The 27,814-nt window shown below is 64.4% G+C and overlaps 6 protein-coding genes across 9 annotated transcripts in view; 2 read left to right on the top strand and 4 right to left on the bottom strand.

Moving 5' to 3' along the window:
- ZC3H18 (zinc finger CCCH-type containing 18) overlaps positions 1-5,633 on the top strand; it is a 45,812-nt gene extending 40,179 nt beyond the window's left edge. The window contains exons 18-20 of the mRNA XM_086758092.1: positions 1,059-1,155; positions 3,366-3,462; positions 4,933-5,633. Coding sequence (XP_086614218.1) covers positions 1,059-1,155; positions 3,366-3,462; positions 4,933-5,131 — 393 coding nt within the window. The 3' untranslated portion in view covers positions 5,132-5,633. The remainder of the gene's footprint in view (positions 1-1,058; positions 1,156-3,365; positions 3,463-4,932) is intronic.
- A 996-nt stretch (positions 5,634-6,629) lies between these two features.
- IL17C (interleukin 17C) lies at positions 6,630-9,048 on the top strand. The gene is made up of 4 exons (XM_086758447.1): positions 6,630-6,732; positions 6,782-6,966; positions 8,318-8,649; positions 8,799-9,048. The coding sequence occupies exons 1-4, from the start codon at positions 6,630-6,632 to the stop codon at positions 9,046-9,048; spliced, it is 870 nt and encodes a 289-aa protein (XP_086614573.1).
- Positions 9,049-10,239: 1,191 nt separating this feature from the next.
- CYBA (cytochrome b-245 alpha chain) lies at positions 10,240-12,715 on the bottom strand. The gene is made up of 6 exons (XM_086758017.1): positions 12,513-12,715; positions 11,768-11,837; positions 11,549-11,623; positions 11,380-11,463; positions 11,217-11,298; positions 10,240-11,133 (listed from the first exon to the last, which is right to left on the bottom strand). Exons 1-6 carry the CDS (start codon positions 12,568-12,570, stop codon positions 10,951-10,953), a joined length of 552 nt encoding a protein of 183 aa, XP_086614143.1. The 5' UTR covers positions 12,571-12,715; the 3' UTR covers positions 10,240-10,950.
- Positions 12,716-13,533: 818 nt separating this feature from the next.
- On the bottom strand, positions 13,534-16,882 carry MVD (mevalonate diphosphate decarboxylase). The gene is made up of 10 exons (XM_086758056.1): positions 16,810-16,882; positions 16,451-16,521; positions 16,238-16,352; positions 15,995-16,141; positions 15,710-15,909; positions 15,467-15,541; positions 15,051-15,269; positions 14,835-14,950; positions 14,645-14,753; positions 13,534-13,828 (listed from the first exon to the last, which is right to left on the bottom strand). The coding sequence occupies exons 1-10, from the start codon at positions 16,877-16,879 to the stop codon at positions 13,748-13,750; spliced, it is 1,203 nt and encodes a 400-aa protein (XP_086614182.1). The 5' UTR covers positions 16,880-16,882; the 3' UTR covers positions 13,534-13,747.
- A 1,653-nt stretch (positions 16,883-18,535) lies between these two features.
- SNAI3 (snail family transcriptional repressor 3) lies at positions 18,536-20,267 on the bottom strand. Its single transcript, XM_086758446.1, has 3 exons — positions 20,084-20,267; positions 19,342-19,719; positions 18,536-18,953 (listed from the first exon to the last, which is right to left on the bottom strand). Exons 1-3 carry the CDS (start codon positions 20,265-20,267, stop codon positions 18,772-18,774), a joined length of 744 nt encoding a protein of 247 aa, XP_086614572.1. The 3' UTR covers positions 18,536-18,771.
- A 957-nt stretch (positions 20,268-21,224) lies between these two features.
- RNF166 (ring finger protein 166) lies at positions 21,225-27,734 on the bottom strand. 4 transcript variants are annotated; one of them, XM_086758300.1, is made up of 7 exons: positions 27,434-27,569; positions 25,948-26,104; positions 25,577-25,682; positions 24,968-25,080; positions 24,507-24,621; positions 23,971-24,078; positions 21,225-23,227 (listed from the first exon to the last, which is right to left on the bottom strand). In XM_086758300.1, the coding sequence occupies exons 4-7, from the start codon at positions 25,063-25,065 to the stop codon at positions 23,162-23,164; spliced, it is 387 nt and encodes a 128-aa protein (XP_086614426.1). In that variant the 5' UTR covers positions 25,066-25,080; positions 25,577-25,682; positions 25,948-26,104; positions 27,434-27,569; the 3' UTR covers positions 21,225-23,161. The 4 variants fall into 4 exon arrangements, with proteins under 4 accessions (XP_086614426.1, XP_086614424.1, XP_086614425.1 ...); XM_086758298.1 differs by lacking the exon at positions 25,577-25,682 and having other exon boundaries at positions 27,561-27,734; XM_086758299.1 differs by lacking the exon at positions 25,577-25,682.
- Between the last annotated feature and the right edge of the window lie 80 nt (positions 27,735-27,814).

Here is a 27,814-nt window from a genome sequence, read left to right as displayed (position 1 = left end):
GCTCCGTGCTGTCGGGATGAGCTCAGCCAGGTAGGTCTGCAGCTGGGATTGAAGGGCGGCAGACAGAACCAGTCTGGCGGCACACACCCTGTGGTGGCTTGAGTTTGGGACTGTGTTGGCGGCTCCCCTGGGGCGCATTCCTGCTGCAGCTTCAAGGGCTCTTCCCCGCTTTCTCGAAGGCTGCAGCCGGAGCGCCGAGGCAAAGGCGTGTGCGGCGCAGTCCCACATGCGCTGGGGCCTTGCCTGCTGAAAGCACGCTCCCCGCACGCTTCCAAGCAAACTCTACTCCCACTGCCCACTCTGGAGCGAACTGCTGACGAGTTGTTAACTGAGTTAGGAGGATAAAAGTGGCCATCGCCTCGCCTCTCCTGCGTGCCTGCCGCCAGCTGTGCTTCCCGCAGGGAGCCTGACTCTTTCCCCTTTATGCCTGAGCCCGGTGCCCCAGTTCGGTGCCTTTGGCTGAGATTACAATCCAGATCATGTGGGAGCGTTTGGCCTCGTGGAGTTTTGTGCTGGAGCAGGGTGTTGGCCCCAGTCACGTGGGTAGGTTCCTGTTTTTGAAGCCTTAATGTTTTTTTTTTTCTGACAGTCCAAATTCCCCGTTGCAGTCTGAGGCCACAGTTTTCTTTACTTCCCTGTGCTATGACGTGGGACGCCTTTATCGAGTCTGTGAAGCACGCTCCGTGGGGAGGAGTGTGCAATTACACATAACTACCGACTGGCATGGTCGGATCCTGGAAGAAGGCACGGCTCCACATGTCTCCTTGACATTTGCTATCCTTGGTGCTGCTGAAAAAAACCTCCACAAAATGCTGCTATTTTCCCGTTTTGGACAATTAGAAAAATAGCGCAGTCTTGGCCCCAGTGCCAGAGGATGTTGCCGTTTGCTTACGGTGGTAGGGGAACCGCATGGTACCGGTGATGGCTGGGACTGGTACGCACAAAATTTAGCAGATGTGCACATCGTGAGCACCCGTCACAGGAAATATCTCTGCCTGCTTCCCTCCCCAGAGGGAAGTGGCTGCTCAGCTCCATTGTCTGTTTTAATTCCATTTTAGGCAGCTGACAAAGGAAGCAGGAAGAGATACGAGCCGACAGACAAAGACAGACCGACTTCTCCCCCAGCCAAACGGGCAAACCTGTCACCTGACAGAGGTGAGATATCAGCCGTCCCAGGGACTACTGGCCTGGCCGGGTTCCTGCTCCGCCACTCGAGGCAGTGCTCGAGCGACAGATGTTCCAGGGAAGTCCCTGCTGCCATAGTCCACTCACTGGAGAGGTTAATTGCAGGCGTATGTCCTTCCAAAACCTCAGAGTGCGCGATTGCCACCAGATAACTCGGACGTATTGGCTGTCCTGCTGCAAAAACACAGCGGAGGTGAGACACTCCAGTCTGTGAAGTAAGCGAGGTGAGGTCAGCCCTAGGCAGGACAAACCTAGCTGTCTTGTGGTGCACGTTGCGAGTTCCTTGGCTCCACTATGTCTGTGTAACTCCACTGAAGGAAAAAAAACTCTCACTTTGAAGATGCAGCATGCTCATCTCTGCTGTAGGTACACATCCATCCTGTAGTGGCCTCCCATTCTGTAGTAACATCGTTGGATGTGGCTGTGCAATTTGTAGGGTTTTCTCTTACTGTATCCCAGGTCCTTCCGCCCTGTATTTTTCTGCATTGCAATGGATCTTTGTCCTCCTGACAGAAGGGCTCATGGCAGTGCTTGGAAAGGGAGCCCGGGCTGCCGAGGCTCGGGGATGGATGCAGTATTTGGCTAGATCACCCGTCCTGTGAAATGAGGCGATTTCCCCACTCGTGTGTGACACAATCTGATCTGCCCTGAATGTTTAGAAAGACACAGCCTTTCCAAGTGTGCTCCTGTGTCTGAATCCTCTAGCACCTCAGAAAATTGAGCTAGCACGCTGCATCGAGAGAGACCTAAATGCCACGCTCAAGCCTTTGCTGTCCCCGCTGAAACGCAAAGCTGGGGGGGAATTGTCAGCCAGAGGTGCTTGGTTTTGACGTATGAGCCAGCATTGACACGTGATGTTGTTTTCCCTGTTGTCTCAGCTGTAGGTGTATCTTGTTGACTCTGGGTGCCAGCCAGAAAAAATTTCTGTGCTAATAGCCTGGTTGCATTTGAGTCCTGTAAAGGCAGCGATGGAAGGGACTGGGTGAGGCTCAAGTTCACTGGGATGTAGTTCACAACTGCTGCTGAGCTCCAGACAAATGAATGGGCTGACCTGGCAAACTGTGCCGACTGTAGAGATGTAGATGTAGTTATTTGTTGCCTATATGTTATAAAGCATTTTTAAGCGGTGGCAAATGGGACTCAAGCCCTGAAGGCAACTCAACCTCACCTCCCAGTTGCAAGCGTACCCCTGACTGAGCTGGGACGGAGCAAGAGGCAGCCTCCGGCATGCAGCTTGCACTGCAGCATGGCAGCACAAAGCTGGTCGGTGTTTGTGCCCCGAGTCTCGCTTCCCTGTTCTGTAATCTGGCTGCGATCAGATCTGCAGCGTCTGCAGCCTTGCCTTTCTCACGCTGTCAGCCCTCGGGAGCGGAGGGCTGCCCTGACGCACACGGCTGGCTGCTGCTCTGGGGAACTGAACACCTGCGCTCTCCTGAGCGCTGCTGGAAGTGAGATCAGCAGCCGCCAGCGGTACTGCCCCAGTGCAGTCTAGCAGGGCATGCTGCTGGGCTGCTCCCCGGGGCTCACAGACAGCCCTGCGGCACACGGGCTGCCCGCCAGCCACAGCTGTGCGCTGGGATAGCACTGGTCGGGAAACCCGCCGCAGCAAAGCTGGGTAGTGTTGCTGCAGGACCCCAGCGGGCTTCCTACCACCAGTGAATCCCCACGGCAGCTCTGCGCAGGCAGGGCGTGATGGTTCAGCCCGCGCTGAGCAAACACGGGGGTGATGCTGCCTGTGCATTGGCCCCGGCTGGCTCTGAAGCGGCAGAGCTGCGCTCGCCCAGCACTTTAAGCCGATGCACCCTGTTATTTGGCCAGCACACAGCTGCCTCAGGTGCCACTGTGCCCGTTGCGTACAAACCAGATGATCTCCTGGGGTTTGCAAGCAAAGCATGGCCTAAAAGCACGGTGGAGGAGCCTTGTTCCAGCAGCCAGAGGGTGAGGAGAGGGCCGGTGCAGCTCCCTGCGGGTGATGTTGTGTACACCTGGCCGTAGGGCAGGGCCTTGACTAGCTTTTCCGCTCCCCCTGAAGATGAGATGTGGAACAGTAAGTTCCTCTTTTGACTGCTGCTGGACTTGGCCTTTTGTTGATGTGATCTGGTCGGTCTCGAGAGAGCACTGCTGGGACGGTACAGTAGGCAGGGTAGCAGGTAACATCTCACCTTTTCTTCTCCCGATAGGCTCTCGTGACAGGAAGGCAAGCGGGAGACTCTCTTCACCCAAGCAGGAGCGACAGAGGGGCCAGAACCCGAAACCTTCTCCTGCGCAGACAGACAGGTCAGTGCCTGCTTGTTCTTGGGGCTCTCTTGTGAGCCAGGCTGGGGCTCACACTTCTCCGTGGTTCAGTCCCTCGTCTCAGGTGGCTCTGAGGCTCCCTGGCTGTAGTTTCTGGTTGCCGTGGAGGTAGAGCAGAGGAAGGACGTGAAGCTCCCTGTGCAGGAACCAGAGGTGCTCAGGAGTTTGCGTGGAAGCCACCGGCTAAGCCGTTCCAGCTCAGAAACGAGCAGAAGCCTGGGGTTTTTCTTGAGGTCAGTCCCAGCAAGAGGAGCTGACTGGGTTAGGTGCAAGCTTGGTCATGCCAGCACCTCTGCCTCTCGCCAGCGCTGCGCAGTGCTGATGAGGAGAAAGCACAACGCCTTCGCTGTGCTGCCGAGCCACTCGTTTTGCCTCTGAGCTGTGAAAATGTGGCCCCTGCGTGACACTGAATGGGGACCAGCCCTGGCTTTGTGCTTTCCCGTCCCCTCTGGCGACAGGTGACCAGCTCACGTCCAATTCCTCAGCAGCCTGCACCCGCTGCTGTGCTGGGAATATCCCATTGCAGAACTGGATGTGTGGCTCCAGGGGCCTTGGGCTGTGCTCTGCTCACAGCCCTCTGACCGAAGGCTTGTGGAGCACCTCCTGCGGCACACCTAAAGCTGCCTTGGTCCTCCTTGCCCGTAGCCAGCTGGCGCTGCTTTCCATTTCCCTAGCGTCGTCGCTCCGAGGATCTCCGGAAGCAAACAGACGTGGCCCCTGCGGTCCTTGGCTGGCCGGACTTGTGTCATCCCCTCTCCCCGGCCTGGGGCACGAGCGAGCCTCTGTTCCTATGTGTCAGAGTCTTCCCAAACCAAAACCTGTCCCCAGCTGCCACAGCCCAGTCCTTCTGCAGGCCCTGAGGTCTCATTTTCTAGCAGCGAAGAGGAACCTCAGCCTTCCCAGGCTGGTGGTGTTGACCGCATCCTTGGTTCCTGACCCTCTTCTGCCTGCCACCGTTGGGTTGGCAGTGTCGCGTGGTGGCTTTGATGTGCCCAGGGGTGGTTAAGGACGCGCTGGGTTTCTCCAGGGCAGGTCTGTGTCCTGTTTTGAGCACTGTGGGGTTGTTTGGGTCACACTTGCACAGCCCCGCTCCTAACAGAGGGGGACGGTGGCTCCCGCTGCTGACATCTGCCAGCACCGGTGTCGCGTTCCTGTCGTCCTTGTCCCACGGTGAGGGGAAGTGGTGGCCTGCAGTGGGAAAAGCCACGGGCGACTTATCTCCAGCCCAGGTCACAGCTTGACCCAAGAAAAGCCGCTGCTGCCAGCGACGGGGACCAGTGGCTCCTGTCCTCCCCGTGCAGGGCCAGCCCCACGTGCACAGGACGGGAGCGTTCCCCAGGGGGACTGCAGTGAAGCAGCACCTCCTCCCGCGTGGGCGCGGGTGGGTTTGTTTCCCTCACGGCGCGCCGCTGCCGACCTCCCGCCTCTCACCACCCTCTCCTCTCCCTCCAGGAAACGCCAGCTCTCGCCCCAGTCCAAGAGCTCCAGCAAAGTCACGAGCGTACCGGGCAAAGCGTCTGAGCCAGGCCCCGCGGGCGCCAAGGCGGGCAAGTCCAGCACCCTGTCACGACGGGAGGAGCTCCTGAAGCAGCTGAAGGCGGTGGAAGATGCCATCGCTCGCAAGCGGGCCAAAATCCCGGGGAAAGTATAGTGGGCCGCGCGCGGAGCGCCGCTCTGCCCCTTAGTGACTGTTGATGTTTTTATAAATAGTGTAAAAGCGGCCACTTTGGGATTTTGCAGTTCTGTCTTATTTTGGCTGCGATTCTTTTTAAAAAAAAAAAAAAAAAAAAAAAACCACACACACAAAAAAAAAAAAAAAATCCTGAAGTTTTGTCAGCTGAGATGCCCGTGACGACTCGCCAGCGGGGCCCCCCCTGCTCCGCCGCCGCCCGTTCCGTGTAAATTCTGCACAGAGGACTCCGGCCCCGTCGGACGCTCGCGCTGTTCCTCTCTTTCTCTCTTTCTCTCCTCTTTGCTAGCCTCGAGTTGTATTCTCCTAGTTAGCCCTGCTGTGTGTCGAGTGTCTGCAGCGATGCAGCTCTATATACTGTGTACCGAGAGAGCCGAAACTGCTGTGAACTACTGGCGACGTCCCCTCTCCCCCGCCCTCCCCCAGGAACAAAAATATATATATATTCTTGACGAAAGGCTGATTGGGAAAGCGACCTGTCTCTTATTTGAAGTTGTGGTGGATTGCGAAGGAGCCCTGAAGGTGGTGTGGGGATATCTGTCTAATGAGGAGGGCCCTTTTTTTTTTTTAATTTTTTTCTTTTTTTTTTTTTTTTTTTTTTTTTTTTTTTGAGGGATCTCCCTGAAATAAAGTATTTTGATAACCAGTTCTTCCTTTCTCTGTGCCTGCCCCTCTCCTCCCTTAGGTGGGGTGTGTACTTTTATTTTTCCTGATCACCCCAACAGTTCTCACCTCCACCACCTCCCCTCCCTGAGCCCCCCCTTGCCCTGTGCACCCCCAGTGCTGTGGGGTCTCCCATCCTGCAGCCCTGCCCTGATCCTTGCACCCAGTAGGAAACCAGTATCCTACTGGTATTGGATGTTAGCGGGGGGTAGGGGGCTCTAGGTTCATCCAGACCTTTGGGGGGTTATGGGGAGGGCTCTGGGTGCTCTGTCCCTGCCTGCCTGGGGTGTGTGACACCCCAAATGTCACCGTCAAAATAAGTGCAAATCCCATTTTTCTGGTAAAAGACCAAAGCGTGGCTCTGCCTGGTCCTACGTTCATGGAGGATGAGGGCTGTGCCCCCCAGTACTGCGCTTCCTGCTATACTGGGACCACTGGGACAGAGCCTGACCCCGAATCCTTTCCCCGCTCACCAAAGGCGTTGAACCCACGGCACGCGTGGTGCTGGCGTGGTGCTGTTGTCCGGGTGAGCCGAGGGGGATGCAGAGCAGAAAAAAAAAGAAAAAAAACAAAAAAAACCCCAAAATTTCTGAACCAGCCCCTCTGCTCCAGTCCCATCCTCCCCTCAGCACCATCATCCTACCTTTGACCCTCGACATCACTGGGACATCCGTCGCTGCAGGACCTGGGGAGCATCAGGGCGACTCTTTTTTTTTTCCAGGGTTGCCCAATTTGGGATTTCTGCTCCGGGAACGTGCCGGGGTGATATCACTGGGCGGGTTTACGCAACGGGGCCATGACCTGGGGCACTGGGATGGTGTCTCTACGGGGCTGGGGGGCCGGCGGACGGGTACCCAGGGCGTCCCGTGCCCGCCGTCGGCGGGCACGGGACGCCCTGGGTACCCGTCCGCCGGCCCCCCAGCCCTCCCAGTGACCTGGACCACTGAGGCATCCAAACCGGTGGCCACCTTCCCGACAAGTCCGTGCGTATCCATCCCCATCAATTATTTTTTTTTTTTTTTTTTAAGAGATGTCGGGAGCCAATTTCCGGGCTGGAACGCAAGTGGGGTTTGAAGAAGGAAGTACGGCCAGCCCGCGGGGAGGAGGAAGGCAACCGGAGCTGGAGTTTCCAGGTGTGTGTACATCACCTGCCCCAGCTGTATATAAAGGCGGCGGCCGCGGCGGTGCTGCCATTCGGGCGCCCGCATCCCCCGGGGCAGGAGTTCATAAGGGGGTTCCCCCCTCCAAAAAAAAAAAAAAAAAAAAACCAAAAAAAACAAAAAAAAAACCAACCCCAAAACTCATCGTTTTTCCCACACCCTCGACGCCCGTCTGATGGTAACGCTGGGTTCGGGGGGTGTGGGAGCGAGCGTGGGGTGGCAGCTGCGATGGGGTGGGAGCGCGCGGGGAGGGTCTGCGCGCCCTTGCGTGGCGGTGTGCGCGCGCACGCGTGTGTGTGTGTGTCTGTCTGTGCGCACGTGTGCCTAAGGGGTCCGCAGCTGGAGGGATGGAAACGTGAAGGCTGGCGGGCGCTGCGGTGCGTGGAGGTGCACGTGTGTGCCAGCACACGTCAAGCACATGGCCGTCCCGCTGTGGGCTGGGTTTTTTTGTGGGTTGGTTTTGGTTTGGTGTGGTTTTTTTTTGTGTTTTTTTTTTTTTTCTTTTGGCACACGTGTGTGCTGGCATGTGGGGAAGCCCAGCGCTCTGTATGCGTAAGGGCTGGCCAGTGTTGTGTGTGCACACGTGCCTGGCTCCGTGCTCATACGGTGGCGAGGTCTGCGTGTTTCTGGCTGGGGTGTGTGTCTGTGTGCACGTGGAAGGGTAGCTCACATGTGTGCTGGTGGGTGTGTGTTTGCATGTATGCATACACACAGGCACATGTATGTATGCATATGTGCTGTTACCTCTGTGTGTACACACACGTATGTGCACAGAAGGGCAGTGTGGGGCATGTGCGTGTAAATATGTGCGTGCACAGGTGCACACTGGCACTAAGGTGCGTGTTACACGTATGTGCTGGTATCTTTATGTGTTCATGCACACGTGTTGGTGCTCCAGGTGCCTGTCCTGATACCGTGTGTGCATTTGTGCTTAGCTATGTGTGTGCTGGCACGCTGTGCATGTGTTTATATACGTGTGTGTGTGTGTATATACACAGGTCTTTTCTGTGTACGTATAGCTGTTATGTATGCGTGCTGGTACTGTGTGTGCACGCATGCACATACATGTGCTGCTATTTTGTGGTGGGGTTTTATATACATGTGTGCTGGTACTCTGTATGTGTGTGCACGCGTGTGCTGGTGCCCTGCACGTCAAAGCTCCCAGGGCTGAGGGGATGGGGGGGGCTGCGAGCTCACCCCTAAGGGACCCCCGGGGCGGCTGGGGGGTCCCTGCTCGGGGCGGGGGGGAGGGGGAGGGTGCCAGGACAGGGTGCGGGGCACGGGGGGGTGGTGTCCCCCTCCTCTGACCCGTGCTCTCGCGCAGGGCTGGCTCGGCGCCCTGGCACTGCTGGGCACCCTGGCGCTGTGCCGCGGGCTGCGCCGCCCCGGCGGCCCCCCGCACCAGCCCCACGTCCACTGCTACAGCGCGGGCGAGCTGCGGGACGGCGAGGCCCCCGCGCACCTCCTGGGCCGCAGCCTGCGCTGGGACCGCTACGTGCCCGTGCAACTGGTGCCGCAACTGGAGCGCTTGCAGGAGGCCAGCGGCCACCACCGCCGCCACCGCCGCCACCGCGAACGCGCCTGCCCCGCGCTCCAGCTCCGCGCCGACCTCCACAGCGAGCCCAACGAGCGCTCCATCTCCCCGTGGCGCTACCGGTGAGTGCCCCAGCCAGCGCCGTGCCTCGGTTCCCCAAGCATCCCTCACCTCCCTTTCCCGGGAGCATCCCCGGTGTCTGCTCGGAGGGGTTCGCCCCGGCGTCGGGGGGCACAGGGCTCGCTGACCATGTCCCCCGCTCGCCCCGCAGCATCGACGAGGACGAGAACCGCTACCCGCGCAAGCTGGCCTTCGCCGAGTGCCTCTGCAGCGGTTGCGTGGACGTCAAGACGGGGCGGGAGACCACGTCGCTCAACTCCGTGGCCATCCACCAGACCATGATGGTCCTGCGGCGCAAGCCCTGCCCGCGGCCCGCCGGCCACGGCCTGGTCACCTTCGAGGTGGACTACATCAGGGTGCCGGTGGGCTGCACCTGCGTCCTGCCCCGCACCGGCCGCTGAGCCGCCAAGCCCCCGTAGCGTGACCGTGTCACCGCATCCGCCCCACCCGTGCTTGTTTTAGAGCACCCACCCGGCCCCCCCCCCCCCACCACCTCGTTATTTATCAGTTATTTATGAGCCTTGCTGCCGAGGGACCACTATTTTGGGGGTTTTTTACCCCGTATTTATTGCTGACTCCCCGGCCAAGGCTGCGACTCGGGGTCCAGCGTCACCCCACGTGCCCGAGGCCCCCCCCGGCCCAACCCTGCGAGCGCTGACGAGGGCTCGCTGGTTATTTATTCCCCGCAGAGCTATTTATTGTCTCCTCTCCACGCGATATTTAATGCCTTGCAAATAAAGGCCGATCCCCGGGCACGGGCTCTGCTCTGTCTCCGTCAGCGTGGTGGGATGGCACGATGGGGGGCAAAGGGGTGCGGGGGGGGCACATCCATGGGTGTCCCGTGGGGGCAACGCTCGGCTGTGGGGCACCTCTCAGCCCCAGCATGGGACGCAAAGCACCAGTGCACCCAGTATAACAGGGCAGGATGAACGGGGCGGTGATGAGGAGGGTGGCGGCGGGGGGGGTGCCTCACACCCCACCACCCACATCTGCCCCCCCCACATCCCAGGGATGCAGCCCCTCCTGCTGAGGCCGCCCCACTGGCCCTGCCAGCACCCATGGGTGCCCAGGGACATCTGCACCCATCGCCAAACTGGGGTTCAAGTGAGGGGCCAAGTGGGGGCCCACAGCAGCTGCTGATTCCCAGGAGGGTGGGGGGGGGGGGGCGGTCAAGGATTTGTCACCACCCCGCAGCGCTTGGACGTGGCCCTTGTCCCACCCAGACGCCCTCCAGCACCCATGAGTGGGAAGGGAAATGTCCGTTCCCCCACCCCGTCCCAGCCTTTGGGGGCTCCTCCAGGACACACTGTGCAGGTCCATCCCCGGAGACCCCCCAGCTTCACCCCACCACTGGGTCCAGGGAAGATTTGAGGGGGGGCACAGCAGCACCCACATGTGCCCTGGGGACATCTCCCTGTCCCTGTCGTCCCCATCCCGTCCCACCACGCCCCTCCCCACCCCGCCACAGCCCTCTGCCCACCACCCAGCTTCAGCCGCACCACGGGGTTTGCCCATAACCGGCCTTTTTGTCATTAAAACCCCCCCAAACCCAGCCCCAGCCCCCCCAGGGGAGGGAGAGGCAGGGGTGCCGGTGTCTTTCCCATTTTTTATTGCAACAGCAACTGCAGAAATGACAAAAACCAGCGAGAGCCAGTGCAGGGAGCACAGCTGCCTGATCCCCCCCCGGCCCCGGGGGGCTGCAGGGCACGGAGACCCCTCGGGGAACTGGGGATTCCCTCAAGAGTTGGGGTTCCCCAGGGATTTGGGATCCCCTGGGACTGCTTGGAGAGCTGGGGAGCCCCTGGGAGCTGGGACCCCATAGGGAACTGAGCATCCTCAGGGATTTGGGGATCCCTCTGGGAGGATCCCCAAGAGCTGGGACCCTCCCTGAGGAGCTCAGCATTCCCGAGGATTTGGGGATCCCTCTGGGAGCTGGGGAGCCAGGATATCCCCTGAAGAGCCGAGCATCCCTAGGGAGTTGGGGATCCCCAGGAATTGGGGACCCCCTGGGAGCTGGGGACACCCTAGGAGCTGGAGACCCCACAGGGATCTGAGCATCCCCAGGGATTTGGGGATCCCTCAGGGAGCTCGGGAGCCCCTGGGGAACTGGTGATCCCCAGGGATTTGCGGATCCTCAGGAGCTGATACCTCCTCCAAGGAGCTGAGCATCCCCAGGGATTTGGGGATCCCCAGGAGGTGGGTATCCCAGTTTCCCCCCCGAGGGGCCGGGATGCAGCCGGGAAGCAGGAGCACGAGCAGCGCGGCAGAGGCAGGAGGGTGACGTTCCCCGCTCCCCCTCCCCGTTACTCAGCCTCGATGGGGATGGGGTTCACCTGCCCCCCCACCTCCACCGGCTGCTTCTTTCGGGCATCGGCGGGGGGCCGGGGAGGGGGGTTGCTGGGCGGCTGCTTGATGGTGTCCCCCACGTGCGGCCGCTCCCGGGGCTTCTGCTCGATGGGTCTCCACTCCTCCCCGCGCACCGCCGCCTGCAAAGCCGTGGGGGCTAGGGGTGGGGGTGTGTCTCCTCCAGCCGCGCCCCCCAGCCCCCCGAAAAGCGCTCTGCACTCACCAGCAGGTAGATGCCGCTCGCGATGCCCAGGCAGACGGTGCCCAGAATGGTGGAGAGAAGGAAACCGGCCGGGACGGCCAGGCTGTGCGAGAGATTGGGGGTTCAGGAGGGGCTGCGGGTGGGGGGGGCTGCACCCCAATCCTGACCCCCACACCCCACTTACGCGGCGTGCAGGACAGCTCGGATGTAGTAATTCCTCGTGAGGGGCCCAAACACCTTCACCACCGCCGTCACGTACTTCTGGCCACTGCAGAACAACGCCGGGGGGGGGGTCAGAGAGGGGGTGTGTGTCCCCCAATTCTGGGGGTGGAGGATGGGGGGGTGCCACTTACCACCTCTCCATGGTGGAGCCTTTTTTCCGCTTGCTCCTGGGGTACTCGAGCAGGCAGACCAGGACGCCTGCCACGCTGCAGGGGGGGTCAAGGAAAGGGGTGCTCGGGGCCAGGATTAGTCCCTAGGCACAACCCCCCACCCGAAAAAAGGGGCTTTTTTGGGGGCAAGAAGGGGTTTTCCCCGCAAAGCAGCCCCGGGAAATCTTTCCTCAAGGATACATGGCGTACGCTGCGAAGTACCAGCCCTTGAACTGCCCCGCCACGGCCACAATCCCACCCGTCAGCATGACTGGGGGGGACAGAGCGGGGCTGACGGGGGCCCTGACCGGGGTATGGACCCCCAGACCAGGACAGGGCCCCCTAAAGCTGGGATGCAAAACTCCCAACCCAGGATACAGGCTCCCAAAACCAGGGATTAAGCCCTCCCCCAAATCAGGGATTATACCCCCCCCAAACCAGGGATTATGGCTCTGAACCCGGGATTATGGACCCCAAATCCAGGATTGTGGCCCCCTAAACCCAGGATTATGGCCCTGGGTGATCAACATGTGGGATGGCGGGGAGATGCTGTGTGCGGGACCCCCGGGATTCAGGGAAGGGAACTGCGGGGGGGGGTGGTCCTGGCTTGTGAGGGGTTCTGGGGGTGGGCTTTTGGCCCCGTGGGCTCATGTCACGTCCACCCACGGGCTTCGGCCCCCCCCCCCCGCCCCGCCCCCCCGCCCCCCGGGGGGGGGGGCTGTGGGGGGCGGGAGAGGAGGAAGAGGAGGCTCCAAGCTCTGCGCATCCCCAGCGACACCACAACTTCCCGATCGCCCCCGGCGCCTCCCCCTGGAAACCCCCAGCACCCGGCGCGTCGGTGGGGCCACCCCCCCCCCCCAAACCCTGCAGCACCCAGGTCCCCATCACCCACCCAGCCCCTGCATCCCCCAGACCCTCTCCACCCTCTCCAACCCCCCCCACTCACTGAGCCCGGCGGCCAGCGCCTGCTCGTTAGCCCACATGGCCCACTCGATCTGCCCCATGGCCCGGCTCGGCTCGTCCCGATCCGGTTCGGCTCAATTCGGTTCCGTTCGGCTCGACCCGATCGGGTTCGGCTCCGTTCGGCTCCGTTCCGGCCCGGTTCGGCTCCGCCCGACCCGGAAGGCGGATGAGGCGCTACAATGTAACCAACCGCTCGCCCCGCCCACCTTCGCCCTGGGACACGCCCCTTCCCCGCAGACCACGCCCCGATAACACAAAGCCACGCCCCCCCCGTGAGTACACAGCGCTGGGGCACAGGGGGGCCGTGCGGGGACAGGGCCAGCCCCGCAAGGGACACGGGGGGACAGGGGGCACGAGCAGCCCCGCAAGGGACAATTGGGGAACAGGGACTATGTAGGGGGACAGGATCAGCCCCGCAAGGGACACGGGGGGACCGGGGCCACGTGGGGGGACAGGATCAGCCCCAGCAGGGACAATTGGGGAACAGGGGCAACGTGGGGGGACAGGATCAGTCCCAGCAGGGACAACTCGGGGACAGGGGCCACGTGGGAGCACAGGATCAGTCCCGCAAGGGACACAGGGGGACAGGGGCCACGTGGGGGACAGAATCAGCCCCTGAAGGGACACGGGGGGACAGGAGCCATGTAGGGGGACAGGATCAGCCCCAGCAGGGACAACTGGGGGGACAGGATCAGTCCCGCAAGGGACACGGGGGGACAGGGACCACGTGGGGGGACAGGATCAGCCCCAGCAGGGACAATTGGGGGACAGGGGCCACGTGGGGGGACAGGACCAGTCCCAGCAGGGACAACTGGGGGGACAGGGGCCCCGTGGGGGGACAGACCAGCCCCTCAAGGGACACGGGGGGACAGGATCAGTCCCAGCACGGTCAGGCACAGCCGTTAGGCAGAACCAGCCCCGACTCCCGCCCCTCGCTTTTTGGCTGGGGATCCGCCCCGCCCCCCCAGCACCCCCCGCAGAGCCCGTGCACCCCGAAACAGCGCTGCAGCCAGAAAACCTCTATTTCCTTACAAAAGAGTAAAAACCAGGCGCGGGGCGTCACGTCCTGCAGCGGGGCTGGAACGGCTTTGCACCGGGCCAGACTCAGCGCCCCGAACCCCCCCGGGCGGGCACCAGCGGAGGCCCCCCCGTCCCGGCGCGTCACAGCCATCCCTGGCATTGTCACTGCGTCACCGTCCCTGGCAGCGTCACCGGGGCTCAGGGACGGCAGCGGGGCAGCCCGTCCGCTCCCAGGAGGTGCTGGCTGGGGTCATCCACGAGCTGGGGGCCGGGGCCGGGCTGTGGGGCAGGAGATGGGTCAGCAGCAGCGGGGGCCACATCCTGGCAGGGATCCCCCCCCCCACCTCGGGGCTGTGGGGCAGCTCTGAGCCCCACAGACCACAAAAAGCCACCCCATGGGTCACGGCAGCGGGAACATGTCTAGGGTTGGGGGTCCTGCACACCCGTGGGGACAGGGATGGGGTCTCACCCACACCTCTGGGGAGGGGGACGGTGCCCAAAAACCACCCCGGGGGAAAGGGTCCCACAAACCCCCCGTGGGGCTGAGGATGGGGTCCCACAAACCCCCCTCTGGGATGGGGTCCCACACAACCCCCTGGGGATAGGGACGGGGTCCCATAAACACGCCCGGGGATGGGGTCCCACAAACCCTCCCTGGGACGGGGTCCCACACAGGCCCCTGGGGATGGGGTCGGGGTCCCATAAATGCACCTGGGGATGGGGTCCCACACAACCCCCTGGGGATGGGGATGGGATCCTGTGCACTCCTGGGAGCAGGCATGGGGTCCCACACACCCCCCTGGGGATAGGATCCCATAAACAGCCTCGGGGATGGGGTCCCACAAACCCACCCTGGGATGGGGTCCCATAAACACCCTGGGGATGAGGTTCCACAAACCCACCCTGGGATGGGGTCCCATAAACACCCTGGGGATGAGGTTCCACAAACCCACCCTGGGATGGGGTCCCACACACCCCCCTGGGGATGGGGTCCCACAAACCCACCCTGGGATGGGGACGGGGCCAGAGCCTCGCCGCAGAGGCTGGGCAGACGCGTCCCCACGTCCCCCCCGTAGCCCCCCTCAGCCCCACTACCTTGGTGTGCAGGATGTACCGGACGGCCCCTGGCACCGGTTCCGTCACCACGGCCGCCAGCAGCTCCTCCGGCAGCGGAGCCGAGCCGACGGGCAGACCCCGCACGAACCTGCGGCACAGCCGAGCACTCAGTCCCGGGCCCCTCCGCCATCCCGCTCCCATCCCAAATAAAAGATCGGATCGCCCTTACTGGTCCCCGTTGGCAGCGGGGGGGAAGCTGCGTCTCACCACCTCCACAAACTCGGCCACAGTGTCGGCCAGCGTGAAGATGACGGCGTTGGGGCCGGCGTCGAAGGTGTAGGCTACCTGTGGTGGGATGGAGTCGGGGGGACACAGGGACGCGGTCAGGGACCAGGGCGCCGCGGCAAACCTGGAGCCCCGCGGGGCCGGCACGGCCAGCCGGTACCTTGGTGCGGCCGTGGTGGGCGTTGAAGCGGTGTGCCAGGGCGATAATGTGGCGCGAGACGTCGGTGAGGTAGAAGATGGGGGGGAAGGTGTCCAGGCAGGTGGCGTGGAACTGGTTGCTGTCCCGCATGGTGAGCTGCCCGAAGCCCTCGAAATCCCGCTCACGGATGTGCCGTATCATCAGCTCCAGGCGTTCCGGCACCACCGCCTCCGCCCGGTGCTGCCGCGGCAGGCGGGTCGCGGTCACACCCAGGGCACCGCGACCCTTTGGGCTTTGCTCGGGTGGCACCGCGAGCGCAGCCCCCCTGCCCTCCCTCCATGCCCCCCCCCCCAGCATGGGGAAATGTCCCCCGCCGAGGGGAACGGGACCCCAAACCCTGCCTGTCCCGGGCAGGACCAGGCCCGTCGCCCCCGTACCTTCAGCAAGGGGCTGGTGTCCACGCTGGTCTGCATCCCCGCCGTGCTGGCCACCGGCTTCTTCTCCCCGCTGACCTGGGGGGGGGGGGCACAGATGGCAGAACGTGACCCCTCCTTGAGCCCCCAGCCCCATCGAGGGGCACCCACAGAACCCCGGGGTCTGCACCCGGACGGGGTTTGGGTGTCGCCAGCACTCTCCCCCAAACCCCACCCAGCCGAGGGGCGGTGGGCTCAGCTCCTCACCACCAGGACGAGGACCCTGAGCTCCGGCCAGTGCGTCTCGGGGGCCACTTGCTGGGCCAGGCTGTCCCTGCCGTCCGGCCGCTCGCCCCGCTGCCACTGCACGAAGCCCCCCAACATGCTGCGGCAGGCGCTGCCCGAGCCGCGCCGCGCCACCTCCGACAGCTCGCCCTCCACGCCGTACAGCCGCGCCAGCGTCGACACTGCGGGGGACGGGACAGGGTCAGGGTCGGGGGGGGGACACCCCACCACCACCTCTTGTCACCCCCCACGTCCCCGCTCACCCACCCAGGCAGGCGTAGCCGGCGGCGGAGGACGCCAGCCCGGCGGCGGTGGGGAAGTTGTTCTCGGTGGCGATGTGGATTTTGTAGGAGAGGCTGAGCGACGCCGCGTCCTCAGCGCTGCCGCCCCGGCGCTTGCGGGCCAGGCGCCGCACTGTGAGGGGACAGGAGCCAGGTTGGGGGTGGGCGTCGGTACAGGGGTCACCCCGCCCGGGCCCCAAAAGGTGGCTGGGGTGGGGGGCGCACTCACCCTCCCGCAGGCAGGCCTGCAGCCGGGGGTGCCCCACGTCGGCCTCCTCCCCGTTCAGCCAGAGCCGATCCTCCGCGAAGTCCCGGCTGGCGGCGGCCGTGGTGGTGGTCTTCAGCTGCCGGACGGACGGGGGGTGAGTACGGGGAGAGGAGGGCTCAGCGCCCCCCCGTGCACGGGCCGGGGGTCTGATCCTGACCCCGACCCCACACCAACCTGGTCCTGGTGCAGCGTCACGCTGAGGGAGGAGTTGATGGGCAGGATCAGGTCATTGTCCCGCTTGCCCCCTGCAAGAGATGGCACGGCTTGGCATGGCACGGCACGGCATGGCACGGCACGGCACGGCACAACTTGGCTTGGCACGGCATGGCATGGCATAGATTGGCACGGCACACTATGGCATGGCATGGCACGGCATAATTTGGCACAGCACGGCTTGCTCCGGTCCGGCCCGCCCCGGCATCTCCGCCCACTCCCCGCCTAGCCCGGTGCCAAACCCGCCCGCGGGACCCCACGTCCCCGGGAGCTCCCCAGGGCCGAGGCGGGGTCCCGGCCCGGGGGGCACCGGCACTCACAGTATTTGATGACGGCGATGTTGACGGGCGCCGTGCAGGTGACCATGGCGAGCGCCCGCTCCTCCGCCATGGCGCCGCCGCCGCTCCCGGCCTCGAGCCCCGCCCCCGCCCCTCATGTGGTCGTTGCTCGTGGAGGCATACCGCCTCGCCATTGGTTGGTTCCGCAGCGCCCGGCATCCGGCGCCCAATGGCAGCGATCGGACCACGGAGCGGCCCCGCCCCCTGCCGGCGCCGGGACGGGCATGCGGGGGCGCCATCTTCGAGTCGGGAAGGCGTTGCGCATGCGCCGTTGCTGGTCGTCCCCCCAGTACTCGTCCAGTGCTCCCAGTGCTCCCAAGACCCCTGTACCCCAACACCCCACTGCTCCAGTGTTGTTCCAGTGCTCTCTGTGCCTTCAGAACCCGCAGTATCCCCAATGCACCGGTGCTCCCAGTTACCCCGGCACCACCCCAGTGTCCCCAGTATGCACCAGTGCTCCCCAAACCCCAGTGCTCCCAATATCCCCAGTGCTCCCTCAGTGCTCCCAGAGCCTTTAGGACCCCCAGTACCTCAGTGCTTCCAGTGCTCCCAGTGACTTTCCAGCTCCCACTATGGCCAGTATCCCAATATCCCAGTGCCCCTCCAGTGCTCCCGGTGCCCTTGGCATCCCTTAAGTGCTCCCAGTCCCCCTCCGTAGTGCTCACACAGCCCCAGAGTGTCCAGTGCTCCCAGTGCCCTCACCCAGTGCTCCCAGTGCTCCCAGTACACCAGGGGCTGGGAGTTGGCTCCATCCCACCCCACGGGCACCGCCCAGCCAGGCGCTGCCGCACGTCCCCCCGCTCCGGGGTATTTTTATCCTCTGGCCACGGAAAACATCCCACAAATCCGGGTGGCGGGGGGCACATGCTGGGCGCCTGGGTCACCCAGCGGGGGCCAGTGGGCACAGCCCCACTCCCACGGGGTCACCGACGGCCGGGGGGGGACACCAATCCCAAATAAAGACCCGGGGAGGATGCGGGGAGCAGCATCCCCACCCCATCCCACCCCTCTCCAGAGCAGGGAGATTTGGGGACCACTTTGGTGACGAGGCGGGGGCTCCCCAGCTATGTCCCCGCATTTTCCATGGGCGGGAGGGAAGAGGACGGCACGCGGCTATTTTGGGCTGTGGGATTCTTTCCCCCCGCCGCCGGCACAGGTGCGGCGCCCGATTTAGCCAGGCAGAGCCGCAAATAGCACGGGGTGCACGCGGCGGCTTCCCCCGGCACCCACCCAAACCGTGTCCCCCCCCCTCACCACCACCATACCCCAGTGCCTGGGGTGACACCAGAGGGGACAGGGCTGTCCCCGCCGTGGCGGGGGGCCGTGGGGAGGGCGCCGGGAGCCCCGCGGTGGCGATGGTCCCACCGCCGTCACCCCGAGCCTCGCCACGCCGCGGGGACGCTCAGGGCCACGTGCGGGGCATCCTTGTCCCCCCCAGCGCAGCACCTGAAGCCCGAAAAGCCACCGAGTCCCTTTTTTTGGGGCATGAGGCCAGCCAGGGACCTCACTCCATCCCTCAGTCGAGCTGTGGGGGTGCGCAGAGGGGCCGAGAGCCGGAATCTGGCCGAATCGCGCCCCGCAGCCGGTGGGACACGGTGCCATCCAAGCGGGGACAGCGATAAGGGACAATTTCATCGCTCGTGCCTGCGGTGCGTGGCTCCGCTTTTAACGGCTCCTGCGACATAAGGGGTAAGAAACCCTTAGGGTGCCCGAAAGTGGTGGGGGAACGGGCCAGGCACCCTGTCCCCCGGCCCCGGAGCTACCGGGGAGCAGCCGCAGGGCTTCGGCGACACCGTTGCCGAAATCCAGGTGGTCCTGTCCTCTCGCGTCCCTTCTCAGGGTGTTGTGTCGGCACGGCGTGGTGCCGCATAGCCTGGCGTGGCACGGCGCGGCGCGGCACGGGGCTCGCTGCCCTCCCCGGGGCGGCCACGTGTGGCGGGGGGCTCAGGACGCCCCGCAGCATCCCCCCTCCTCGTGGCGGGCCAGCAGCGAGACGCGGGAGAAGGTCCCGGCGCAGGCGCGGCACCGGTACTTCTTGACCTCCGAGAGGGTCTGCAGGTGGCCGCGGAGGTTGGAGCGGTTGGCGAAGGCTCGGCTGCAGCGGGGGCAGGCGAAGGGCGTCTCCCCTACGGCACAGGTGGTCAGGACACCCCTCTCCGTACCCCATGTCCCCAAAAATCATCCCCTCCTGTGCTACTTTCCTCACCTTTCCCCGTGTCTCCCCAAGACCCCCCCAGCGCTTCCCAGGAGGCCCCAAAAACCCATCGCCGCCTTCCCGCCGGGGTGATGTTTCAGCGGGACGTGCCGGGGAGCGTCCCGCAGGATTCACAGCGCGTGCCAGCACCCCAGCCAGCCCCGGCACCGGGACCCCGCTCTGTGCCCACCCCGAGCAGATCCCTCCCTGCCAAACCTGGGCAGATGGCAATTTCGCACCCATCGTCCCCCCAGAAAAAAACAGAGGTGCCGGCGGGGCCGGCAGCAGCTGGGTTGGGTGGGTGGGGGTCCCATCCTCACCTGTGTGGGTGCGGAGGTGGCCCCGGAGCAGCCAGGGCCGGGAGAAGGCTTTTCCGCGGAGGCGGCAGAGGCAGGGCAGGCTGTGGGTGCGGATGTGCGTCCGCAGGGCGCCCAGGCTGGCGCAGGCGCGGGCGCAGCGCTGGCAGCTGAAGATCCGTCGCCGGCGGGGCAGGTTGAGGGTCTGGGTGTCCTTCAGCGGGGTGCCAGGGCTGCGGGGCCGCGGCGGGATGGGGGGTGACTCGGCGTCGGGGGGCAGCGGGAGGGAGAAGCGGGAGAGGAGGCGGCCGTGGTCCTGCAGATGGGGGGAAGCGGGGGGTGCGGGGGGCTGGTGGCGGCCGGCGGGGAGCAGCCCCCCGCAGTCACACAGGGCGTCGAGCTCTGCGGGAGTGGGGAGGGGGGGTTAAGGGACAAGAGGTGGCAGCCAGGCTGCCCACCCGGTCCCCAGAACCCCCTCGGGACCCCCAGCAGCACAGGGACCCCCATACGGATGCGTTGGATGTGGTCCCACACGCCCAGCACTGGGAAGACCCTGGGGGCACCCCAGTTCTCCCGCCCCAGCACCATCACCCAACTGGCCGAGCCACCCGGGATGGGTCTGGCAGCGGGGGGCACAGAGGCCCCCCCAGCACCGCAGCACAGGGAATCACCCCAAACCCGGCTGGGGAGCCCCTGCCCATCGCGTAGGGTGGCAGCAGGAGCTGAGGGTCCCGGGGGGTGGCGGGGTCCCCCAGCGCAGCCTTACCGCGAGCGCGGGTGTCGAGCTGGCCGTAGTTGGGGACGCGGGTGCTGGAGGGCTTCTTCACCAGGAAGGAGCGGGGCACGGCCAGGCAAGGCTGCGTCCCCGTGCCATGTCCCCCTGCCGTGTCCCTGTTCCGTGTCCCCGTGGGCGCCCGCAGGTGCCATAAGACCCCAGGGCTCATTGGCATGGGCAGCCCCCGGGGAGCCCCCGGGGCCAACCGCCACCCGAGGGCTGGCCTTGGCCGCCAGCACGGCTGCTGCAGGTGCAAGGGACGGCACAGGGGACAGCCGTGTCCCCCGGCACCGCCGCCACCCCACACGCCCCGCAGACAGGCTCCCACTGCCCGCGGCATCCCCTTGCCCGGGCGGGCTGGCTTGCACCCAGCACAACCCCCCCCCGGGGAAGGACGGAGCCGGCACCTCAGCTCACGGGGACCCCCGACGCCCCTTCTCCTCACAGGGACAGAAGCCACCAGTGTGGCTCCATGGCCGTATGCTTGGCCCCAAAAAGCCTCGCAGGGCTCGGGGAGGGCTGGGGAGCAGGTAAGGTGGCTCCTCAACGTCATCAGCCCTGGCCATTGTGTCCCCAAGACCTCTGTGGCCACGGGGACAAGGGTGAAGCCCCGTACCCCTCCGAGGGGACACCAGCAGCTGCTCCTGGGAGGGGGAACACGGGTGCAACCCGCGCCCAGGCTGGAAGGATCGGCTGCGCAGAGCCAGCCCGCGTTCCCCCGGGGAACGCTGACACGGAGGCTTGCAGCCGGGACGCTTCCCAGGGAGAAGAAACGCCCGCTGTGCTCCCCCGGCCAGCGCCCAGCAGGACTCTGGGGACGGCGCGTGGTGCCAAGCGTCCTCCTCCTGCCAGCAGCGGCACGGGCAGCTGAAGGGGTGCAGGGGGGATCCCCCCACCCCCAGCAGCAACGCCAGTCCCCGGCAGCTTTGGCAACACCCGGCGCCGGGACAGCGCGTCGTGAAGCGCTTGGTCTGGGGGAGCCGGGGCAGGGTGACGAAACTCCAGGGCGGCCCCGCTGCCGTTAACAGGAGGGGTTCACAAACTGGGGGCGAAGCTGCAAAACCCCGGGGAAGGGGCACCCCCACCCCCAGCTGCGCCCCGCACGGCAGAGAACGCACTGCGAGGCTGCCCGTGGATGAAACTGCCTTTATTGAGAAAAATGGTTTGCTACAAATACGTCGTCGATTTTATTCTTCTTCAAAAAAAAAAAAAACAGTAGGTCTCATTAAAAGTTCTAGTTATGCAAAAAAAGTGGCGGGCAACACGCTGAGGGGCAGGGCCGGGGGGAGCCCCGGCACGGCCCGGCCGGGGGCTGGCAGAGCCGGACCCGACTCCGGGGAAAGCGGGGAGAGAAGGAGCTGCCCGCGCAGCACAGCGCCTGCCCGCGCCCTCGCAGCCCGGGCTGTAAAGTGCTTTACAAAAGCAGCCGTTGCCGCCCCTGCTCTGGCGTTGCAGGGCAAAAAGGAGGAGGGAGACCGAGGTTCATGGCGCAAGAGCTCGGATGGAGGCTGCTCCGGGATCCCAAGGGTCCCAGCTGAGGACAAGACAGGGAAACCCCCCGGGGTCCCTTTCAGGAGATCTCTGTCCCAGCAGGTGCCAGCGACTCCGGGCTGGTGAGGGAAAACCCCGTCCCTCCTCCTCAGCTCGGCCCGAGGGAAGGGAGCCGAGCGGCTCCAGCCCTTTCCCTGCCCTCTGCCCGCTCCTGGTAGGGCTGCCAGGGGCACGGGGGAGCTCCCAGCCCCCAAATCACCCAGTATTTAGATCAAAGTAAAAAAAGAGACAGTATTGCTAGAGCAGAGCTGCAGCCAGGTGGCAGATAAACCACAGAGGGAGAGCTCTCCCACATCCAGCTCCACCACGGAGCTGCTCTGCCCGCGAGGGCCGAGCCACCCCGAGCCTGACCACGCGCCCCGGAGAGGCTCGGCAGCTCAGAGAGCACCGGCAGGGCCGCTGCGCCTCAAAAAAAAGCAGCTCGCCAAGCCGCTCGGCACCCAACGAGGGGCTGCTCCGACCCAGCCTCACCGGCATCGCCACCCACCAGCGGAAAAACACGCCGAGAAGGGAAGGGAACGGCGCAGAAATAACCGAAGAGGACACCCGCGCGCTTCCCACGGCCTCTGCAGAGTCCCACGCGCCGGCCCGAGGTCCAGCTCCTGCATCCCACACCATTGCAGATCCACAGCACGTTCGTTTGTTTGGGGTTTTTTTTTTAAAAATATACTTTCTTAACAATGCTCCATAAAAATACTCTTGTCCTTGGTGACGGATATTGCAGTGCGAAGAGTAACAGCTTCTGTTCCCGCTCTACAAAACGTGGAAAAGGAATCACGCCGATTAATTTAGAAAAAGGCAAGAACTCAGTATCACAAGAGCCGGTACAAAACGAGGAAGGTGAGAGTTTCACCGGACACCGGATGCCGTCTCCACGGATTCCTCCAAAGGCGCTGCCGTCACGGGGCACGCGAGGGCAGCCGTCTCGCCGCGGGACTCGGCCCAGCCCGCGCGGTCGCAGGCAGAGGCGGCAGCTCCCGCCTGCACACGGACGGGCCAGAGCGACGTCTCTGGAAATAGCCTTGGAGAGTTTAAAAAAAAAAAAAGACGCTCCGTGCCGTTTTCTTCCTTTTCAAAAAGGACGCGGATGACTGCAGTTTGAAACCAGGGCGTTTCTGCATAAAACGCATCGTAGTTTTACGTACCTATTCGATTGCAACAGAGAGCGTGCGGACAGACGGTGCCAAAAAGCATCTAGTAATAAATAGATCTGGATACGGGCGTGTGCTCCGCGTACGGATACGAAATGCCGAACCGAGGAACCGTCCCAGCCCTTCGGCACCGACGCCTCTCTCCTCGCAGCAGCGGGCGTCTTTGCTCACTCACCGGTCCAGCGTGAGGCTAAAGAGACTCCACCTTCTTCAACGAGGTGGGATTCGCCCAGAGAGGAGAGGGAAAAGAGGCGGCAGCGGGTCTCCGGGGGGGTTAACGAGCTCCGCGCCGCCCCGGCAGGATGGCCGAGTGTGCAAAAGGAGACGGGGTGTGAGAGGAGTCCGGACCCACGCTCCGTAATCAGCCTCAGTTCTCGGAGAGCGACAGCGCCAGGGCGGCCTGCAACGCTGCCTCCTCGTCAATGTTATAGTCCTAAAAAAAAAAAAAAAAAAAAAAAAAAAAAAAAAAAAAATAGAGGGGCAGTCAGGAGAGTTGGCGTGGCCGGGCCACACGGCCCCACTGAGCAGCGGGGGTGGCCACAGGAAAGCAGCCCTTCCCGCTCCTCATCGTCCCCCCCAAGGCTGCGAGCCTCTGTCTCCTCTGGCAAACAAGTCCCAGGAACACCACGCTTTTTGGGGTGTCCTCTGTACCCCCTCCTGCCTGGAACGTGCCAATGCCAGCCCTGGTAGCGGGCAGGGATGAAACACGCCCACACAAGAAGCCGTGGCCGAAGGGCGAAGCTTTCTAGCAAGGCCACGGGTTTTCTCCAGCGCTCGGGTTTGGGTTACGCAGCGCAGCGATCGCTCCCTGCGCGGGGATGTTTCTGTCAGTAGCTGGAGGCTCCTTTCCCTAAAATCGAGTGTCTCTGCAGTAAAAGCAGGACACCAACAAAACCTCCCCCGGGTCCCCGCAGCCAAGGCTGCGCGATCACACCCTCGCCCCACAAAGGAGGGGTCAGCAAGCCCCCACCTGCAGCAGCCGGACCCCCCAAGCCCTGAGGTGGGGCTGCTCCCCTCTCGCTACTTGTGAAGCCTCAGAAAAAAAAAAGGGTTTTTGCGCTACAGCTCCCCAGGGGAAGAGTTTAACCTTCAACCCATCTTGGCGGAGAGCAGAAGGGCCGGTTTCACCTCCCAGCCGCGGGGCAGAGGACTCCGTTTCGGCGCAGGGGTACTCACCACGAAGGTGTCGTAGGAGAACTTGTGCCTGTGGAGGAGGTGCTGGAGGAAGTTGGCGCTCTTGTAGCTGGGGTCCCCCCACGGCATGGCTGAGCAGACCGGGCACACCTGCAGCCGGCGGGGACAGAGGGGAGCCGTGACTTGCGGGCACGGAGCCCTCTGCCTCTATTTCCCTCCCCACGGCACGAGGGAGGAGGGAGTAGGGGTCCCCCCTCTCACAGAGCGCATCCTGCAGAGGATGTGCTAAATTGGCGGGTGTCCCCACGCCCCCGAGCAGATCCCTCTGTGCACACCGCGTCCAGCACGTGGCCCAGGCCGCTTTTAGCCCGCTGAGAAGTTCCCCGCACACGTAAGCGCCTCTGAGGCGGTGCCAGAGCCGCAAATTCCCCACATCGGTCGCCCCGGTGGGGACAGGGAGAGGAAATCCAGCACCGCTCAGGTTGCGTCCGGTGGCCTCAGATGCAGCACCAGCTACGGCGTGTTTGGATTTCCAGGAGTTACCCCGTGCGAAACCAGCCTGTCCCAGCGTCGCTCACCACTTTGTTGGGGTCGTTGCGGTGGTTTTCCATGCAGTGCTTCACCAGCTCCTGCTGGTCCAGGTTCCGGGCCCCGCAGTACGGGCAGACGAACGTCGAGCGATTGGGAATATCGCTGAGGAGAGCGAGGACGCGCTCAGATCCCCCCGGGAAGGGTCTGGTCGACTCTTTCCAAACCAACCCAGCCGCCCCTGCTCGGCTTTGTGCCACCCACCCACGGTGGAAACCAGCCCAGCCCATCCCCACCCCAGGCTGAACCACTCTGGTTTGGTTGGTCCTTCCTCCCACACCGCGCTCGGAAACGCAGGGGCACCAGGTGGGAAAAGGCGCCGACGTTTCCCCGCTGCGATCGCCCAAGGGAAAGTAAAACACACGCCTGGATTTCAGGGTTTGTAACGAAGACGGAGGGGAGCGCCGTCCGCAAGCAGGGACACGTTTCCCCGCCCGACGCGCGGCAGTACCTGGGGATAGGCTGAGACGTGGGGACAACGGGAACGAACTTGGGGCAGTTGGCCATCTGCTCCTGCACCTTCGCGCAGGACGAGACGTGAGAGCGCATTTTCGCCAGGGTCACCTGGAGAAGAAGGAGAGAAGAAACATTCCTGGAGGCTGCGGCACCTTCCAGACGCAGCGCTGGACCCTCCGCTGCAGCAGTGTTGCTCAACCGACGCGACAGCGAGCATCAGTTTGCGCAGGACGACCCGCACCAGCGTGGAAACGCTGCAGCAGCCCGTCCTGCCTCGCAGGACGGAGACCTGGGGCTGCACGCTCACCGCACGCGTCCCCGGAGGTCACACACAAGCCACCCTGCACGCCAGCTCCGTTTCCCTTTGCAAAAGAGGAACCGCCGGCAGGCGGAAACCCCAAACTGCTCTGACACCGCAGGGTGGCAGCCAGGGAGTTACAAGAACCACCCCAAACTTAACGGGAGCCAGAAAACGCAGCGGCGGAGCCACGCCACGAATCACGGCTTCACAGCCAGCCCCCGAAGCGCCCCAGACCAGGCTGCCCCAGGCCACGCTACCAGTTCAGCTCCCCCACGGCACCTTAAGCGCGACCTAAATCCTTACCCTCGTTAGGAGCAGCAGCAGAGCTGGTTTCTCTCAGCCTCTCCCGTGTTGCGGGAAAACCTCAGCCTGCTTTTGAAGGTCCCCACTGCCTAATAATAGCTTCGGCCTGCTGACAAAGGCAGCTAGGAGAGAGCGCCTGCATCTCCGCGCGGCCCCGCTCGCCCCGGCTCACGGCGGCAGCCGCCACGCGCGGGGAGCGCCACGCCTCGCAGGCGCAGCTTGGGGACGCGCCGAACGGGGGACTCCGTGAATCGAACGGCGGGCAGAAAGCCACCTCCCGCCCCCGGCGCCACCATCGCGGGATCGGCAGGCGAAAAAAAGCCGTGCCCGCGCGGCACGGGGGCAGGCAGCCTTCCTCTCGCAAGCTTTACCTTCTTGCTGCAGCCTCTGCAGGGAGCTTTGTAGGAGGAGAGCTGTTTCTCCACGCTGGAAGCCTTCTCCACCTTTTTGGGGTCAAAGGGCACGCGGCAGAGCGGGCAGAGAGGGGACGGCACTTGGAGGCAGGGCTGCAGGCACTCCCCGCAAAACCTGTGGGCACAGAGAGCGGCGCTGAGTGGCCCAGCAGCGTCGCAGGGCAGGAGGAGGGGGAGCAGGACCCCAGCCCGCGCTCTGGGGGACTCCTGTGCGCCCCAGGCTGCAGGGCAACCCCAAAACCCAGGGATCAGCGTCCACACCGGGAGAACTGGACAGAACTGGGAGCCTGGAGAGGGTCTGGGGAGGCCAGGCACAGCCCAAGCCCTGATGGAGCTGCCTCCAGGCGCAGCCAGGGCTCAGACAACACCGCTGCTCCGAGACCTGCGGCCGGGAGCGGAGCTGAACGGAGACAAACAAAAACCAGAGCATCCAGGCCACGCAGGAATAAAGCGAGCGAGCGCGTTAGAGCCCGGCTCACCTCCTTTCGAGGTCCTTACGCCCGCAGCAGCGCAGATGAGAAACGAAAGCAGCGGAGAGGAAGCACAGGAAGGCACCTCCGAGCAGGAGGCAAAGCGGCCGGGTCCCCACAAAGTCAACTGTCACAGCGTCCCTGGCCCCCCCGCCTGCCCCCCCAGCTCCCGGCACCCAGAACGGGGGCACGAAACGCCGCTAGGCCTCTGCTGCTGCACGGCGGGGGAAACATCGCGGTGCCCCTTGGCCCAGCTCCCCGGCATCGCCCCCGTGAAGAGCCCCAGCCCCAAACGAGCCAGAGGGGGAGAAAAGCGAGACCGCGCTGGGGCACCAAGCAAAGCCGTGGCCTCAACAGGAGGCCAAGCGTCCCAGAAACCTGCTGTGAATGGGGGACAGGGTGTCACCAAACGCTGAGGGGACAAGCGGACCCCAGCTCCCTGTGGCAGCCTCTCCCCGGGTTTCGGGGGCCACGGGAGCAGGGCACAGCACCCAAGGGGGTCAGGGCAGGATTCCCACCCAGGCGAGACCCCAGCCGGCACTGCTGGTGTGCTGGGAGCTGAGTCTAGGGGAGATGTGGGGGGCAGGAACCAGGTCTGGGCGCAGAGTGGGCGGGGTTGTGAGTGGGGAAAGACCCCTTGGGCGCCCCCCACAACGGGTCCAGGCTGGGGGACACAAAGGGGGACAGGGCAGCACCCCGCCCCCCGAGAGGGGAAAGGGGTCGGGATGCGGGCAAGGTGCCCTGTGCCGGCGGAGCAGCTGCGGGTAGGACAGCGGCCCCAGTGCTGGGCTGGGGGGCGGAGAAGTGGGCTGGGGGTCCCGGTACCGGGTTTGGGTTGGGGGGAGTCGGCTGGGGATCCCGGTACCGGGTTTGGGTTGGGGGGAGTCGGCTGGGGGTCCCGGCACCGGGCTGCGGGGCGGGAAGGTGGGACGGGGGTCCCGGTACCGCGTTGGGGGCGGAGATGGAGCCACTACCGGCTGGAAGCACAGGGCAGAGGGCCGCGAGGACTCCCGGCTCAAGGCGGGCGCCCAGCGGGTCCAGCCCCGGGGGCTGGGTCAGGCCGGGGGGTCCCCGCCGCCCCCGCCCCGGTCCCCGGCTCACGTGTGCCCGCAGCCAGCGATGCCGACGGCGCGGTGGAACACCTCCAGGCAGATGGGGCAGCTGAACTGGGCCTCCAGCGCCTCAGCGGCGGGGCCGGCGGTGGGCGAGGGCCGGGGGGTCCCGCCCGGGGCCTGGGGCCGCTGCGCCGCCGCCACCAGCAAGTTCCGCAACATGGCGGCGGCGGCAGGGGAGGGGGGGGGGAGAACGCCCTGACGTCATCGCGCGCCGTGGCGTCGTCATCGCAGCGCGCCGGA

Source organism: Chlamydotis macqueenii, chromosome 13, assembly GCF_036417535.1.
Source record: "Chlamydotis macqueenii isolate bChlMac1 chromosome 13, bChlMac1.mat, whole genome shotgun sequence".
Taxonomy (NCBI): Eukaryota; Metazoa; Chordata; class Aves; order Otidiformes; family Otididae; genus Chlamydotis; species Chlamydotis macqueenii.
This window is presented reverse-complemented; position numbering and strand designations above follow the sequence as displayed.